This window comes from Falco rusticolus, chromosome 2 (assembly GCF_015220075.1).
Source record: "Falco rusticolus isolate bFalRus1 chromosome 2, bFalRus1.pri, whole genome shotgun sequence".
Lineage (NCBI taxonomy): Eukaryota > Metazoa > Chordata > Aves > Falconiformes > Falconidae > Falco > Falco rusticolus.
The window spans coordinates 63,290,238-63,308,644 of NC_051188.1; the positions used below are offsets into that span (position 1 = coordinate 63,290,238).

The window sequence follows — 18,407 nt, forward strand, 5'->3', positions numbered from 1 at the left end:
ATCAGTGCCAAGTGTCTTAAAGAAGGCCCACAAACAATCTTTGAGATTTTTGTCTCTTTCTGATTCATTATGGGGAGGGGAGATTCGAAAACATTGGTCCTTTGTGGGAGGAAGCTCATACTTTTTATTTGTGTTAGCCAAGGGTAGCTATTAAACACTACTTCTGTGTAATGTGGGACTAACCTCTCTTTTGAATCAGCTGCTGGAAGAAGTGCAAGAATTCTTGTCACCAGGGAGAGTCAAGGAGAAAGCACAGATCGCTCCTATTACCCAAAAGATGCCTCCCAAGTGACTTGGCTGCTGGATCCCTATTAAACCTGCAGAGAACATGCAGACACAAACTTTGTGATCTTTCTCCCCCTCATTTAGACAGCAGCCTAGCTAGGAATCACATGAGAACATTTTTGGGTTTTTTCTTTTTTTTTTTCAAACTACTTAGGGAGAGATAAAGGTCAGTTTGTATGTGCTGACTCAGAGAAGTATGTTTAAACTGTTTCTAATCCTGTTGTGCAGTGCCGTGAACAAAACTTGTTTATGGACCTGTGTTCTTGTGTCCAGCTTTCTTGGCAAAAAGCTGCTGCTTCTGTGCTGTATGCTGCAGAATGAATAAAAAGACAGGAGGTGTATTCACCCCATACTGTAGTCCCTTTCCTCCCTGTTGTTGCAAAGGTCCTTAACCCAGGTGATACTAAAAGAGGTTTTGCCACCTCTTCAAAATGTGAGAAGTAGCCAAAGATTTTTAGCATCACTGTGGGGAGTGCTGCTGTGCTTGCTGCTTTCTGATACATCAGAAAGAGATATATACGTGTGTAGCAGCGTTTTACTCCAGTTAGATCCTGGCCAAATTCATCCTTCTGAACACCTGCCATATTGCTGTGATTTGACACCAGAACTAGATTTCTTTGGTATTTAATCTGTCTTGAGTTCGAGTGAAGGCAGGCATGCCTGGGATTTGCTTCTGTTTTTTTGTATTTTTAATTATTAATTTGAAGATTTTAGGGTCTCATTGTTTTGAGGTCTGTTTCCCAGCTGACAATCAGCAAAGCAGACATTTAGGCTGAGACTTGTTCTGTCTTCTCATGTGTCCACAGCTGATTTGAAGTACTCTAGCCTTCTGGGTATTGATTCAGCTATCATCTGTGCCTTAAGAGTTGAGTGTCAACTAAAGAGGGATATTGATGTGATAAAAGCTTGTCCCTTTATTTACTGGTTTTAACATTTAAAAATGAAAAGTGCATTAGTTTTTCTGGGGATGTTTTAAGCCTGTTTCATTCTGAGGGAATTTACATTGTCATCTTCATTCTGTCACATGGTTTTAGTTAATTGTAGTCTGTTTGAAAGAATATTTGACAGACTCTGCTTATCAAGTCAGTTCACAGGAAGTATTAATAGGTCCAGACAACTTCCATGAACTCTGAAAATATGAGGTCAAGATATTTTGTTATCATTATACTTTGGGGGGTGGGGTGGGGGGGTGATGGTGTTACAACGTGCCTTGGTAATGTGATTGAGATCAAAACATACTACAGCTGCTTTAAATATTTGGATATATCTAAATGCAAGTTGTAAAATGATTGTGTTGATACCTGTGCTATCTTTACAAGGCTAGATAAGGTTGACCTTGACTGCTGTTGTCATGTCTGTGTGAGAAAGCTCGGAAAATAGTCAAGCAATAGCTTCTTCTCCTCTGAGGCTCTTTCCGACAGGATGTGAGAGGCTCTGCTGTGCATGAGAGAGGTGACCCCCTTTGTATAGTGCATTTGGGTTCATTATTAAAGAGTTTGTTGTTGGCTCTGATGCCTGTAGTGTGTTGACAACCCAATCCCTACTAAAACAGATCTGATATCTAAATGAGAGTCTGGTGTCCTAGTAACAGCTGTGGAAAACATTTTTGGGTTTGTTGTCATTATTATGATATAAAAAATGTGGTATGGTAAATACAGCATTTTTGTAAATGTGTACCTCAGTAGGTGATTCACACTCTAGCTGCCTTGAAGGTAGAATATGGAGCAAGTAAATACTGTGGTATCTACATATTAAGAGCAGTCTCTTACTGTGAGCTCGTGACACCTGTGCTTCACCTGGATGATGGGTTGCTGTTCTTGCTGCTGTGTTGTTAATATTCAGATAAAGCCTACTAGGTTCACTTCTGGTGTCTAAATTAACTTGTTCAATGGCTGAAAAGGAACGCTTGATTTGAATAGTATTGAATCCCTCTTTCATTACAGTCTGTGGGGTTTTTTTTCATTTTCTTCTCTGTCATTTAACCAGATTGTAGCAGAAAAAATAGATACTGTCTACCCAGCATTTACAGATTAAACACTATTGAAAGATCTTTCAACAGCCTATTAGGTGAAAATGACAATTCTGTCTTCTAAACTTTTTTTGGGACATTTTAATATACTAATCTTAATTTATTAAATATATGTCTTTTTGGTCTCTAAATTGCATCCAGTCAACTTCATGCCCATGTGAGATTTGCTCTACCTGATTGAGGCGCTTGGTGAGAGACACATCAGTTGGTAATGGAATGAATGATCTTTTCTAGAATAAGTTATTTCCAGTTCTGTTCGTGGGGCCAAAAGAGGCTGCCTCAAGCTTTTTGGTCTTCTGGAAATTAGAAGTTCATTTACAAGAATGATGATTTAAACATTGACATATATAGCTACTCTTGAAATACAGAATTAGTTTAATTTTATGCTCAAACATTTTTTGCACTGTTTGGTTTTGCCTTTAATTCCTTTGACCTAACCTTTCCAGCATAGTGTCTTTCCTTATCTTATTTGCCTGGTTTCCAATAATGACCTCACCCAAGGTTTACCACAGTAGTTAATGATTAGCTTTCTGAGATAACTACTTAAATTCTGGAGCTACGCATTATGTCCCATCTTTCACCCTTTTGATGTACTGTATAACATGACAGGATCTAAATGTCAGCAGGTCTAACATTTGATTCACATTAGTATAATTACCTGCAGTGCTTGGACAAACAAAACCAAAACTCTTTCATCCTCAGATCAGAGAGTTTTTCTCATCTTTGAAGAGAAGACTCTAGGCTGGCTTTTGAAACTGCCCTCTTAAAGTGGCTTTGACTGAGTTTACGTAACAGACTTTTGCAACGAAACATTTTAATGCATTTGGAGTTGCCTCAGTCACACCGAGTGTGCACAGATAATGAGCAGAATTAAAAAATATGCTGTCCAGCAAGGAGCTGTATAGTTGACCAGGTGACAGCAGTCTTGCTTGTGTCCCGTGTCCTTCTCTAGCAGGAGGTCTCACTCATAGGTGTTTTGTGAGGTCCAAACCTCATCTCTGATTACTGAGGTGGTTCCAGCTCTGCCTAAAACACATGTGAAGAGCTGCAGTCTCACCGCCTCCTGTCTGCACTGTCATTCATGCTTATCTACTATTTCTGTAGCTCACAGTTATACCCATGCTGACTTCGCTTCACATTTTCTTGTTTCCATGTAAAATATGACAGGGCTGCACTTTATCACAGTTATTCCTTTCCCTTCTCTAGAAAGCAATAGAAAGCAACAACAGTAACTGTCATTCATCCTGAATGAGGAAGGCTGCTGTGTTTAGAGATTTCTGTAATAATTTAAAGCTATTGCCTTGGTGAAACCCAGTGTTTGAATAAAATGTAGTCTACAGCAAAATTATCTTTTTTTTGAGGGCTGAGGATGGGAGTTGCGTTTCAGGCCCTAACTGTCAGGTGTCCTCCCACTCTAGGCAGTGACCAGCCTAGAGCAGACTTTCAAGCAGGTGGTACCTGTCAAATGTCTGTTACAAACTGCTGTGGAAGATGTTCAGAAACTAAGCGATACAAGAGCAGTAGCCACTGTTGGTTTTTTCAGGCTTTTTGTTGGTTTGGGGAGGGTTATTACATCCAGCTTGCACCAAGATGAAAATCTACAGAACTGTGTTTTATGTTAAATTTTATTGTGTCATAGTGAAATACAGAAGAGTCCTGAGGAATAAAAAACTTGACTGAAAGTTTTTCTTTTCTGTATTAGCTTTTCAAAACTCATTTAAAGGTGTTGTAAGAGACTGTGAGGTTGTGCGTTAAGAGGCAATAGTGAGACCATGCAGTACTAAATCCAGCAATTACTGCCATAACCACCATAACCAAACCAGTGCTGTTCCTGTATGCAAAAATAATTGAGGTGGCAAGACATAAGGATTTTTTTTGTGTGTATTGATTTTAACTTGGCAGAAGTTACCTAAAGCTACCAATAATTTACAAAGAAAACTTGTCCTCACCATTTGAGAGACACAGTGCTGTTTAATTTGAAGAATCATTCTAGATTTTGCCATGGAAAGTACTTTTCTCACTATGTTCTGGAGGTGGAGAAAAGAGCAAAAAGGTGAATATACAAAATGCTGAACACCACACATTGGCTCTGTCTACACAGGGATTTCAAGGAAGGCAAATGATAAAAGCTGTTGTGTCTGTCTTTCGAAGGGATCACAGTCTTCTCAGCCTTCACTGAGTGAAACTTTGCCTTTCTCCCCTGCTTCTCACTAATAGCCAAAGGAAACTGATAGGTAAACATCTGTGGGGTCCTTTTTCATAGTGTGGCCCCCTGTGAGACTCTCTGTATGCTTGCTTATTTGTTTAGATCTGCTTTGACTAATATATAAAATTCATTGAATTATTGTTGACAGTAGTGTAAAACACTTTCTTACTTACTAAATTTCACAGATATGAGACAAGTTACAGAAGCTCCTTCAGTTTTCCTTATTAATCGTGTTTATCCTGTGATAGTTCTTTTCTGTATGCAGTCAGAACTTTTATTGGTTGCTTTGCAGACAAGCTAAGACTTTGAAAAAGCTTTTGGGGTTTGAAGGGGTGTTGGTTGCTTGCTTGATTGAACAATAGTGAGCTGTCATAATCTAGATTTTCATCAGAATGGCATCTGATAACATGTCACATAAAACGTAGTGGTTAGCTTGAAGTTAAGTAGCTGTCTGAAGATCTGTCCATTCCCTGCAAATCTACAGCTGTGGTCTGTCACTAGAATCTTTAATTGCACACATCTGCACAACAGTACTGTAGTTCACTCTCCATGTTTACAGGTGTTACTGCTTGGATTCAGCTTCCCCGATTATCCCTGTCGTGTATGTCCATGGTTTGTATTTTCAAATTATGGGAAAGCCAGACTGTTTCTCAGTCTCTCGCCCCATAACCTTTCCAAAAATCTTGCTTTATTTTGGGAAATCCCTCACCTTTAGTTAATCAAAGTCTCTCTCAAAGGTTTTTGCGTTCCTTTCAGAAATTCAAATGCTGTTTTCCTGCAGCCTCGCAAGGGATTGCTTTGTGCTTTAGAGAAGGGGTATTGTATTTGTGATTCCTATTTGGAAAAAAGCCAAGTCACATATCGTATGGCTCTATACCTCTAAAAGCAATACTGGTTCTTGCTTACTTGATCCCTTTCTGTCAGAGCCTGAAGATTGCATCTCTTACCATCAAGGGGACTTCTTCATGCCTAATACCTTTCTAGATCCTTTCTTTTAAAAAATGCAGTGCTAATTTCAGTTGTGCATGCATGTCTTGGGCAGTGGAGGTGGTAATTAAATGGAGAGGTTTGAAATCAGGTTAGTAATCAGGTGGAGAAATTGGCATGAAAGGACAAAGGAAGGTAACAACGTTACTTGTGTGAGCATAGTACACAGCATACAGCTGAGGACCTCTCCTGTTCTGTGCTAACGCCTCCCAATTATTTTGGGGTTTTTTTGGTCTGGTTCTGATCCACAGGCAAACAAGAATACACATTGGCTTTTTCTGTAGTAATAAACTAAACACTGCCAAGGAATATTTATTCCCAGGTACCTGAACATGCTTATCTGTACTGGCAAATTATCCAGATGATCCTTGGCAAGGATTTTGGCCTGTGCCAGCTAGCCTTTCCCAACAACTTTTTCAACTGGTGAGGAACTACGTGATCCAGGGACTGTGCTTGATAGGCAGCTTGAGTGTTACCTGCTCTGAAGCCTGAGGGTGCAGAGGACTGCTGACCTCAGCGTAGAGAATTATTTGGGGCATGTTTAAATGTTCTGTATAGACTGTAGCTGTTAAGAGCTAGAAGAGTTTCTGTCTTCATGCTAAATCCCATGGTCATGAACATTCAGTATGACACCCCTTCCTGAAGGAAGTTACATGTGAATCATTTGTACCCTATCAGCTTTAAAATGCTACGACTTTGATGTCTGTGTGTGGGAATAAACTGTAAGATGACACGATAGCCCTTCCACTTTCAGAGAAGCTGTAGATACAGGCTATTTGTAAGGTGTCTTTAGCTGCATCAGTACAGCTGTTATGAACATCCAGTCTCTTAAAGTGTAGTTGGCATGGTGCTTCTCTGAGGCCATGTTCGTTCTCCTTTCTTTATGAAGATTCAAAACCCATCAGTTATTTTACAGCATGTTTTTATAGCTGATTTTGCAACGTAATAGTAATTATCACCATTTTAAATCTCTTGGCCCTTCATGTGCCTTGGGTTGCTTCTTGATGTGAAGTTGCAAAGGAGTTATGTGAATGTAATGTTTGTAAAATGCTTTGAAGATGAAAAGCTCTACAGTAGGTTTTTATTACTACCAGAGGCAAAGTGAGCAGGAGTGGTTTAATGTTGGACTGTTCATTTCCCAGGAGATGGCTTTGTTTTGAAGAGTGCACATTATCAGTTGGGCTGGAGACAAAATTACCTTTTTTCAACCCTGAATATAAATAAATTGGCATACTTTCTACCTTGAGATTATTAGCATGAGATATTTGTAAAAGAGCAGAGCAATTATGGTACTATCTATGGCTCTATTCTTAGCTTATGTTTAATGGAACATTTATTTAATGTATTTGGCTTCTACTATCCGGAGGTATTTTGAACCCAATCCATTCAAACATCCTTGTATATATAGCAGTATTCCTGTTTCTATATGATATATAGATATATATGATTTATATGAGAAATACATCTATTTGACATCCATATTTCTTTTCTAGAGATAAAATCAGTTTCAGCATGTAAATAAAAAAGTGGTCTGTATTCAGAATTGGTGATATTTTATTAGAGTTTCGTTCACAGACAGTTTTTCACATGTCCAACCTACCATGTACAAAAGCACTGGCTTTTTTTAATAGTGCTTTAAGTATTTCTTGAATCATTTTTTATTGCCAGCCTGTATCTACATCATAAACCGATAGGTGGTTATACAGGGGGGGGGAAAAAGGGTAAGCTGTGCGGCAGTTCTCAAGCTACTGCTGTTTCCTTGCGAGTGAGAGGAGATGGGAGGGAGCTGCATCGTTCAAATGGAAATTCAACTTCAGCTCGCTAAGCAGGGGACTGCTTCAGGGACAACAGTGTCCTCACGTGGTTCGTTGTCTCCCTTGCCCTTGCTGCGGGTCATCGCTTCCACGCAGCAGCCTTGTTTTGACAGAGCTGTTTTGTGGTGTCAGCACGGGGCGCCTTTGGGGAGCCGGCACTGCTGCAGCCAGGGATTTCTGAAGCAGCTATTGTCGGTGGCCTTGGCCAGGCGAGGCACGGCATCCCTGCGGCCTTGAGCGGGCTGCCTCGCTCGGTGCAGCTGCAAAAGCTCTGGGCTCCTGCCTGGCACTTGCAGAAATTGTTGTGGAATTTGCTGATTCTGCCAGACGCGACCGAAACACTTGTACCCAAGTGGTGTGTCCCATCAGTACAGCTGTTGGTTATGAAAAACATGCAAGGGCTTTCATCCGTAATAACAGAGCTTTGCTGAAGTATTGCAAGCTCAAAATATTCTAAGTAATAGTGTCAGACAGTACCTCCTTGCTTAGCCTACAGGGAGCTTTATTCCCCCATCCTTCAGTTAAAATGTTAATTTATTGTCATCGCTTATGTCGGAGGTGGGGAGGGAGGGAGGCTAAATTTTCCCTTGGTACTGTCATTAAGAATTAACCTACCTTGTTGGGCAGTGCTTTCAAAATATTCTGACCTATTTACACAACAAAACTAATCAGAACAAAATAAACAGTTCTGGTCAGCGGCTGAATGCTGTATTGTGGCAGCTATATTTGGCAGTGGATTTTGTCACCGTTTTTCCAATGTAGACAAAACCTGAGTCCTACAGAAATCTTAAGCATTGCAAGCTTTTAAGCCTTACTGAATAGCTTGATTCTCCTTTTGCCTTTTGGGCAGAGGGGACATTTTGGCAGTAATTCAGCTGGAGAAAATTTTTGTGAAGCAACTGACAAAAAAAGTATATGAGTAGATTTATCATTTTTCCATGCAGGGTAACAAATATTTGCATCGTTTTCAGCAAGCCGCAGTATATACCTGTGAGATAGTGGATCTCTCTCCAAGGTGTAATCTCTGCAAAGAAGCATTAAATGGGGAATTGTGACAGACTGTAAGAATTGTTGGTTTCCTGCTTGGATTTTATTTTTCTACATTGTAACAACCATAGTGGATACTTGCAATTACCTCCTCATTTTTATGTGGTATCCCTTAAGGAATGAATGGAGAGAAATGTTTCATTTTAGCTATTTGGACAAACCATTCCATGTTTCCGGGGTTACAGAGTTTTGGTAGTTTGAAGGGTAAAATTGCCTGACACTCAGGATAGGAAATACCTCTTTCTGTCTTCATCTTCAACTCAGATTCTGAGAATACTAAAATGAAGCCTTTTTAAACTTGCCTTTTTTTTCCCAATTCCATTTAGTGATAGTCCCAATGCTGTCCATGAGGTGGAAAAGTGGTTACCGCGACTGCACTCAGTTGTCATAGGACCTGGCTTAGGTAGAGATGAAGTTCTACTTGAGAACGCTAAGGTAATGTGTATACTGGTATTTTATTGTGTCTTTATGTTGAATTTTATTAACCAATTTCCTGCCTTTTACCTGGTTCCACAAATGTTTTTGATAGGGTTTCTAAATAACAAATTTAATAAAATAACGTTGACTGAAAATTACAGCTGTTAGTCATGGTCTTCATTATTAAACTGTAAGCATCACTCGGAATTTTAGGTACCCATATGGTTGTTTTGCTTTGCTTTTGTTTTGTGAAAGTTGCTAATTAAGAAATAGATGTTGACATCTCCAGATAAAGGGCTCTTTGCATTCTTAGGTGGAAGGCACCTTTACTGCAAGAACATAAATATGAATTTGAGTTCCTAATTTTCGGAACCATATTTGACAATTTGTATCAGGAGATGTACCAAAGAACAGGGACTATGTCCCCTTGCAATGAGAAGTAATACTCTTAATTATCAAATGCTTCAAATTTCCCCTCTGGATGAAGAGGTAATTTATTTTCCTTCAAGCTTTAGTGAAGGTCTGTAAACAGGAGCATAGATAGCTCTGTTCTCTAAATAACGTGTACTTACACTGTTCCAGATGATGTCTTGTATTACTCTCAACACATCTTTGTGTGTTCAAAGTATATCTTTCAGTCTAATGTCAATCTAATTTTATAAGATTTTTTTTTTTCCTTCCCTGAGAAATATTACTGAATTAATCAGTGGTACAAACAAGTGGAATTAATATAATTTACAGAAGTGTTGACAGTTACACAGTGAAATTGCAAAACAAAGGAGGCAAGAGACTGGAGGCCATGCTATCCAAGGTGTTTGGGATACCTTGAGAGCTATGGAGAGTGGCTTTGCTAGGCTTTTGTTAGAGGAAGCTGCTTTTGGAGCTCTTTGCTTCTTTACTTCTCCTTCTGCTTCCAAAAAATGTTTGGTTTACGATACAGATGTGTAAAACAAATAAAGAGCATGGATTCAGAAAGAAAGAAAAAATAAATTTATTACAGCTGATCCAGAAATCAAATTCTGTTCTGAATGGAAAAATTCAATGGATGTTTTATTCTTTTTTAAAAACATTTTTTTCAGAATCCTTTTTACAGAAAAAAAATTTGGGCAATTATTTTTCTTTTTTTTTTCCATTTTTTTTTTTAATAGGGTTTTTTCTAAAGGAAAACAACTTTAAACAAGTAAGACTTCATTTAGAATATCAACGGTATCTAACATAGGCTTCTTTTATATCAGAATTCTATCTGGGTTTTATAAATATCTGTCAATGTGCTTATCTTACAGAAGTTACTGGAAGATTCCTTGATTGTAATTTTTTTTTTTATCACTGCTAAAAATAATTTTGCTTTCTTAGTGAATTACAAGCATACTTTTACTTCAGCCTGGCAGTCCTGTGTGAGCTAGCTTAAAGAAACAAACCCAGCCAATGAAGACAAGGCATTTGGAAGTTACTTCATGCTAAAATCTCAGGCCGTGTTCATACGAGCTGTGGATCTGACCTTATTAATTTCAAGTCACATTAAAGCTCAAGTTCTTTGTCTTCACTGTAATTATGTAAGTGTTCATTAGTTACCCAGTGTTGTTTTTTTAACATGTAATTGGGGACAAGTGAACCCTGGTTGCCTCCTTCAGGAAGACTGGTGCTTCTCTGTTCTGAGGAAAGGCTGAGTCTCCTTGCTTCAACAGCGAATTTTAAGCTTTGTATCACTCTTCACCCTCAAGACAAAAAAAGCGAGTGGTGATAGTGTTGCTATTTTAAACTTTTATAGGAGTCTGGCTGGGTATCTAATTTTCTGGTTTCCCTTTAAGCTAACCTCAGCATGCTGTCAAATGAATACAGGGCTGAGATGTAGATTAGTGTCTGCTTTCTGGTCAGGGTTTTGTATCGGAGTGGCAGTGACAATGGGAGAGCGCTTCCCCTCTTCTTCCTACTGCCCAAGTGAATTGCTGAGCCATAGCGGTCTGTCACCTCTCTGATGCTGTTCTTATGTCAGTCCTTGTTGGTATTATGCCAGCATGTTGCCAATGAATGTTCTTGTCCAAACCGTCATGTGTTTGGGCTGCTTCTGTCTTCTGAGCATTGAGAAATAAAGATACAAATGCAGTAATCTGCAGTTTCTGGTATACAGCCCATGGACAGCATTTTAGTGTGGAATAGCCTGGGTATTTGTTGCCCAGATGGTGCATCTTGCCTCTGCAGATCAAAGAATGCTTTGCTTCCTCAGCATCTTTACTGTGTCACCTGCCTCCCTTACACTTAATGCCTGCAGTGTGCACACTGTGGAATGTCAGCATCTTTCAATGGTCTGATGGAAAAGAAATGCCTTGTGATCAGTTTCCTTTGATATTTTATTTTTTTATTTATTTATCGTTTCCTTGAGAGGATAGTGATACTCTTGGAATACATACATGCTTACTGGCTTCCTGTGATATTCTGGTTCTGGCTGTCGCAGACACTCTACAAGTTATATCCTTCACTCATATGCCACTTGTGTGGATCTGTACCAAAACCCTCACATGCTGTTCATCAGTTGCCTGGGTGAGGGCTGATGCGCTGTCAGAGCTTTCTAGCCATGGGTTTTGCAAGACCAGGAGCTGCAGCTTCAGAAGAATCCCCTAAAGAAAAAATGTATTGTGTCCTAATAGCTGTGCAGCTGGATCCCATGCACATGTGGCAATCCTAGTTTTGGCCTGGTTAGACCCTCTAACTCCAGAGCAAATCAGCAGTCCAAGCTATTTCTCTTCAACTGAAACACTTTTCTGCTCCACTTCTCAGCTCTGCAGTGTACAGATTGAAGCATTTCTGCTCCCCATTCTACTTCAGACTTCTGAAATGCTGTTACCACACCTGCTGTGGAACTTGACCACCACAGCCAGCTTCCTTGAAGGCAACCTCAGGCCATCTGTTTTTCCCTTTCAGTGCCTGTGATTGATTCTGGCCAGAGGTGACAGTACTGTTACCTCCCTGAGTTCACCTGAGTTGGTACGCTGCTGGTGATAGTTTAGATTCTGTTGAGAAAGAGTTTAGCTACCATGTGGAAGGAAAGCCAAAGTCCCTATGACTGTCCTTAGTCAGTGCTTAGAAACAGCGTATTTCCAAAGCTGTTGGATGTTCTCCTTCTTTCACACAATAGCAGTATTATGACCCTATTATATCTACCCACCTCAGTGTTCTTCATTCAGCTGTTCCAGGGATGTTTGCACTTCTGGTCTTACTCTGATCTGATTTTTCTTGTAGCTTGAGGCTTGAAAGTTTGGCAATTCCTGCCTCTGCTATCAAAGGCTGTTCCTCAGGTTTGTGAGAGAACCAAGTTCCGCTCCTGCAGTGTGATGACTGCAGCTCCTGAGAGGACTTTGGAAGGAATATTCTATTCCTTGCATAGCCCTCTGGGAGAGGAGACAATGCTACCTAATGCTCCAGAATGTTCTGCATTCTGCTGCTGCCTAGCAGTTAGGCAGTTACAGGCTTAGCTATGTTCTTTATCAGTTTCCAGCCTCTTGTCATCTCCTTTCCCCTATTCCTTCATGCATGAATGTGATATTCCTGTCAAATTTTCTGCTGCTGAGTTTGGTGAATCTTTAATGGGTACGCCAGTGGCTTTGCAGTCAAATGGGCTGATACAGAATTGCTGGTGGAATGGTAGTTACTGTCGGGATCAAACAAAGAAAAGCATTCATCCATATGAAGAGTCCTGTCTTTAACCTGAAGTAAGACTTTGAAGTCGGAATTGCCTTTGCTTGTCACTGGGTTCCTTGCCTCTCTCTCTGAAGTGGTAGCACCAGATCCTGGACTCTGCCACTCCAGTCTTGCTGTGTTTCGTTTTGCAGCAGCAAAGTTAGATTGCTGTTTACAGCAGAGCATGCTTGCTTCCCTCCTGTAGGAGAGGTAATGATTAATAGCAAGAATGGCTCTGTGTAACACAGATTACATGGTAAAATTGACTCTGTTCTCAAACTGCATGCTTGTTCCTATTGCTCAATCCTTAATCTTTGTTTTAGCTCCAAGAAAATGTCCTGAATACCAGCCTGAGTTCTTCTTTTGGCTGATACCCTGCCTAGCTGCCATTTCTGCCTGTTGCTGTTGTTGTTTCTCTTCCCCCTACCCCCTCGCCCTGCAATGCTACCCTCAGCCAGTCATTTGCCTTTGAAGATCTCTGCTGTCTGTTGGGATATAAATTTCAGAAAGCTCATTTTCCACCCCTAGTGACATCATCTTAAGGTTGTGTGGAAATGTCTCGGCTGTAGTTAGCGTCTGTCCAAGGGTGGGAGAGGTTTGGGCTGTTGTCATGGATGTGACATCCATGTGACTCCATTGAGTGTGCCCAGAGAGAGCCCATTGAGATTTTCTCTTTCAGATGGATTCTCAGTTCCACCTCAGCTGGGGTACCAGCTTTTCTGTTTGTTTTTGGTTGGTTGGATTAATTTCCTGCTTTCAAACCTCATGCCTTCAGGATTTAGGCAACACTTCACAGCCTTAATAAGTTGTGAGAATGGGACCAGGTGATTCAGTGCACTATCTGTACTGTTGCTTGCAAGATCAAGAGGACTACAGAAAACAGAGCCACCTTTTGTTGTCATAGCAGTCTGTTAAAGCTAAAATCTGCCGCTGTGCGCCTTGAGAAGCATTTTCCTGTTGATATCTGAGCAGCCTTCTGAGTTCCATTCGTACCAAGTACAAGACACCTGAGAAGCATCCCAGGCTAATGCTGCAGTTGCAACATTAGTAGTATTGTAGATTAGATTAGTAGTAGATTAGTAACATTGTCTGTGGTACCTACCGCCATGTAAGAATATGAACAACAGGATGTGTTACTCTTTGGAATCGCTGCTCATGTTGGCTCAAGTTAGCAGAGGAATTATTTACCAGAAACAATTCTTCAGTGTGTCATGTATGTTTGCTTCCTGCCCTGTTTATACCCTCTGGAAAGTCCTCTGAAGGTTCTTGCTGTGGGGCTTCAGCAGCTCGTAGGGAACTGAAGTAGCAGGTAGGACATGCTGCTTTCTGTTCTCGTCTCTCAGCTAGGAGGAGGTGAGGTAGATGGTCTCTCGTGCCTGTGATGCTACAGAAGCAAAAACCAGAGGGCATGTATGTGCACCCACTGTGAGAATGTGCATGTAAACTATATTTCTCTCAGCCCTCACCCAGCCCCCAATATTGATGCGTATACCACAAGTAGTATCCAGTGAAAAACTACTCTTTTACTAGCCAAGCCTCATGGCTTTCAGACAGCCTGATGAGAGTCAGAATTTGTGGATGCCTTCACCTAAGATGAGGCAGTTGCTGGGATAGGATGCAGTTACTTCTCTGTGATGGTGGTGATGGTGCAGATAAAGCTTGGGAATGCCAGCTCAAGGCAGAGAGATCCTCTTGTTGAGCTAGGAACTGTTGGTATTCTGTGGCTTCCTCGCAACTGCCTTGATTAGAAAAAACGGTGTTTGCAAATATGCTAAGAGGACCTTAAATACAGGTTTATGCACCTCGCAAGCAGAATTTATTTTCTAATATATGTAATGTATCTTGATGAAGGTAATTCACAGTGAAGTGGGATGTTTATTTGCCGTTTGTGTGTAGGCTTATATTGTTGTTTAACTTGATTTTGATACTTAAAAGCATTTGTAAGCAAAACACTGAAACTGGGTACCTTTTCAGCCTTTCCTGAGCATCATTCAGTTAGAAACCCTGAAAAGAAACTGACAGTGATAAATTCCAGAGTTCATTTTTTTTATTATTGTAAGATAAAATGCCAACAGCTGACCATGAATATCTTAAGCCAAATCTAACATTCGTAAATTGGAAACCTTGTAGAGTTTGCTTTGTGAATGCAAACATTCAATGGATGAGACAGCATGAGAAAACTTTGTGCCTTTTATTCTGATTTAGATTTTTTACTTTGGATTGGACTAAACAGGATTATTGCTTAAACTGGATTTGAATGTGTTTAGGATTGGAAGTGTATACATGTAATTTCTTAGGGGGTGTCTGGTTGATCATGAGTTTGGGGGGCACAGCTGAAAAGGAGTGCTCTGTTTATTTAAGGATATTCATCCCTGTTATGTGACTCTTCATTCAAGTAGTAGGAGTAGCGGTCATTTCTTATGTGAGGTTTGACAGCTTACTCGAGTGATTAATGAGCTAGTGATAGTCATGCACACAAGGATGTATAAAGTAAAACTCAGGCAATTAGGCTAGTTAAAGGTGATTTATATCAGTCTTGTCCACAAAGAGAGTTTTTGATTGATATTGCTGAGTTTTGAAAGGAGAATGAGCTCTTGGATGATTTTGTAGGAACTAATGAAAGCAAGTTTCAGAGCTGACTGGAGATTTCCAGCAGTGAGTAAATTTAAAAAAACCCAACAAACCAGTTACTGAAAATATGGCTCTAGTGTGAGGAATATCAAACAGTGAAATTCCATTTTTAATGTTTTTCAAAACCTCCTATGTCAAATAGATTATATTTAGGGAAGCTTCTCTCCTCTACCAACCCTGACTGTAGCCTTGAGCACAGCCTGTGTTCAGGATATTTGTCTACCTCTAGCTGTGCAAAATTACAAAGTTCGGCATGCCAAGCCCATTTTCAGAGCATCTCCACCACAGAGCTGCATCCTGACCTCTATTGCAGCCGAGTCCCTGCTAACTCTGCATTTATCCAGACTAGAAGCAAGGAACGCAGAAATGCTTCCTAGGGCTTTCAGTGTCTGTTTGTAGGAATTGATTTGCAGTGTGTTGGGGTGGAACTTACTTGTTCCTCCTGGGCACCTTGGGGAGGTGGGTGTGCAGAAGTGCTTCCAGCTGCAGCATTTACAGGGAAATTTGGGCTATTTCTTCCCTTTTATCTGTCTGTACCAGACAAAACCATGGAGTCAGGATTGTTGGATGAGAGCAGCATCCATGCAGAAAACACAAAGCAGTTACAGGTAGTATTTCAACAGCAGGTTCAGACCCTAACTTTCAGTAAAGGGTTCTTTGTAAAAAGGGCTGCCACTCCTTTTTGATGATTTAAAGTTGTTGGAGATGTAACCAGTGCCAAGTTATGCACATTTGCATATCTCTACCACACCAGAGTATGTAATTACATCCTTGGCATTTGCAGGTTGCAGTAGAGTGTACTTTCAGTGGGCTGAAGGCAAGGTTATACTGCTCGCTAAAATCTTTGGATATCATTATGGTCAATGCCATCCATTATTATGGCGTGTTGGAACTTTTTTGAGCACATGGGTAAGGAATTCTGCCAAGAGTAGGCCAAGACATGACTCTTGGAGGGATCTAGGAAATGCAGTTAGTTGCTGGTGTCAGTAAAGGAAACTGCCTGCAGTATGTTTCCTTGGCAAGGTAGAAAGATGACAATGTGGTGCATCCTTGGTGAAAATTAATTACTGTTGCAAGATAGATGTTGCTTTATATATGCTGCTATTTTAGTTTTCTGTTTATTTCATTAAAATTCAATCTTTTATTAAAATTACTGGCTCTAATTTCCTGAATCCTCCCTTTGTGAACACCGTATGCCAAAGTTATTGTGTAGCTAAACCAGTTCATCAGGAAAGACACAAGCAGTGATACAACTAATAATTTATTAAAAGTCATTGCAGGCATTCTGCTGCCAATCCATATCTAATTAAAAAAGCTGGAAAGCGTGTCTGTCAGGTATGGGCAAAACTGTCCATAACTGTCTTTTCCAAGGAGCCATGGAGAACCAGCTTGTATGCAGGCACAGTAAATAAGATATGTGTGGTGGTGTTGGCTCGTGGACTTGGGTGGAGGAGTCCAGACTGACTGCAGAGTTTTACTCGAGGCTGTGGGTGCTCACTGTGAGTGCCTCACTTGCTGTCTGCTCCTGGTGCCTCAGGGTGGCTGCTCTACGAAGACTTCCATGGCTGATTAGATATCCTTTGATTATACTTAGGAGCTCCGTGGCAATTTATTCCTCCCTCATGTTACTCCCATTCGCCTACTAGCTGTTTTTTGCAGCCAGTGTCTTGCACTGGCTCATCTCAGCCCATTCCATTTTTCCATAATAATTGTGGAAGTGTGCAGGAGTCCTGGATGTCCGTGTTAGTGCAGTATGGGTGAATACTGGGTTGCACAGCACAGCCACAGGCTATCAAATGGATGTATTACCACACTTCTCTCATTACTGTGCCCTCTTTCAGCAGTAGCCTGTCCATTCATTCCTTCAGGCTTCTTCCTCCTGCAGTCTTTCCAGCCTGAATTACTCTGATTTCATGTGTGTGTTGTTTTGGTTTCAGTGTGGTGGGGTGTTGTATTGGGGCTTGGTTTTCAAAAAACATTTGGAATTCGGTTTTGGGAACCTATTTTGAAATTCTCATGCTGGGACAGAGAACAGAGATTTCTACCAAAATGAATGCATTGCATTTCAAGGAATAGCTTGCATGATAATAAAAGAATTAAACACATACGTTCTTTGCCCTTACTTTGTAAATTTTCCTAATTAAAGGGTTACCTTTATTCAGACCGACCACTGGTTTCTACTGTGACAAGGTTTTTTTACAGTTCTTACTGAGTAGGTTGCTTGCATACAAGTTCTGGATACGCAGACAACAGAATTTTTTCAGGAAATTGTGTATTTCAGGAATAGAGAGGTAGTAGATTCAGGTGAATTCTACCCCACCTCTGGCTCTTCTTCCGTCAGCCATCTCCACCAAAAACTGCAGTCACTGAAATACTGTTTTGGGCATTCCTAAATGTCAAGTATTTTGTGCTGCTAATAAATGATGACTCTGTGGGAGGTTGTACCATACAACAACTTCATGGGATGTGTGAATCCCAAGTCATATCCTCTTTGGCTTAATTGTGGTAGAAACTTAAAACATTTGTGTTCAGTTATTAGGAGAGGAAACTCTTGTTACGTGTTTGTTTTAGCATGAGTTCTGCAGTCTTGTAATACACTTAATCATCACAGATTTTAATCACAGCAGGCTGGAACTTGTTTCCCTTTTCTCATCCAGATGTTGTGGGCTGTAGAATTACTGTTTCAGAGAGCCACCAAGTATTTACTGAACTGATAGAAAGTAGAATATCTCTAGTAAGAGACTGCCCAAACCCCCATTATTAGGACTGTCTACATGAAAGGCAGAAGACTGACATTTGGGCCTGGCTGTGAATATCACAGAGGAAGGATCCGAATTTCAGTCTTTGGTATCTTAGCTAACCAGTGTGACCACGGGTCATGAGGTTGGATGGCAACAGTGTGTCACTCTGTCCTCCTCATCTCTGCTCTGAGCGTCCAGTCCTTCATTTCTGGATGCCCTCGAGTGCTTAGGAATTGAGTGAGGCAAGTGCTCCTGCCTTGGTCTGCACCAAGCTGAACCACTGCTGTTGTAGTATAATATATTCTGTGCACAGAAGGGTAGTCCACTGGGATATCTTGGAGCTAGACTCTCCAAAATCTTAATGTTCAAAATGCCGTTTGAAGGAAAGGAGTGATGTCTTGGATACCTCTCTGTGTTGCTGTTCACTTGTGTGGTTGGTGTTTTGATTATCTTAGTAACATTTCTTAGTATTTTCAATTGGTGATATTGTCTTCTAAATCCCTTCCCATATAAGTAGTTGTTATGTTGGATAAAACTGAACAGGTGGTTCCTGTTCATACACAGAGTCCTATCAG

General features: G+C 40.5%; 1 protein-coding gene across 6 annotated transcripts in view; it reads left to right on the plus strand.

Annotated features, from left to right (window-relative positions):
• NAXD (NAD(P)HX dehydratase) overlaps window positions 1-18,407 on the plus strand; it is a 50,810-nt gene that overhangs the window by 15,122 nt on the left and 17,281 nt on the right. For all 6 annotated transcript variants that reach the window (XM_037375730.1, XM_037375728.1, XM_037375725.1 and 3 more), the window contains one exon: window positions 8,695-8,803. In XM_037375730.1, the coding sequence (XP_037231627.1) occupies window positions 8,695-8,803 (109 nt within the window). The remainder of the gene's footprint in view (window positions 1-8,694; window positions 8,804-18,407) is intronic.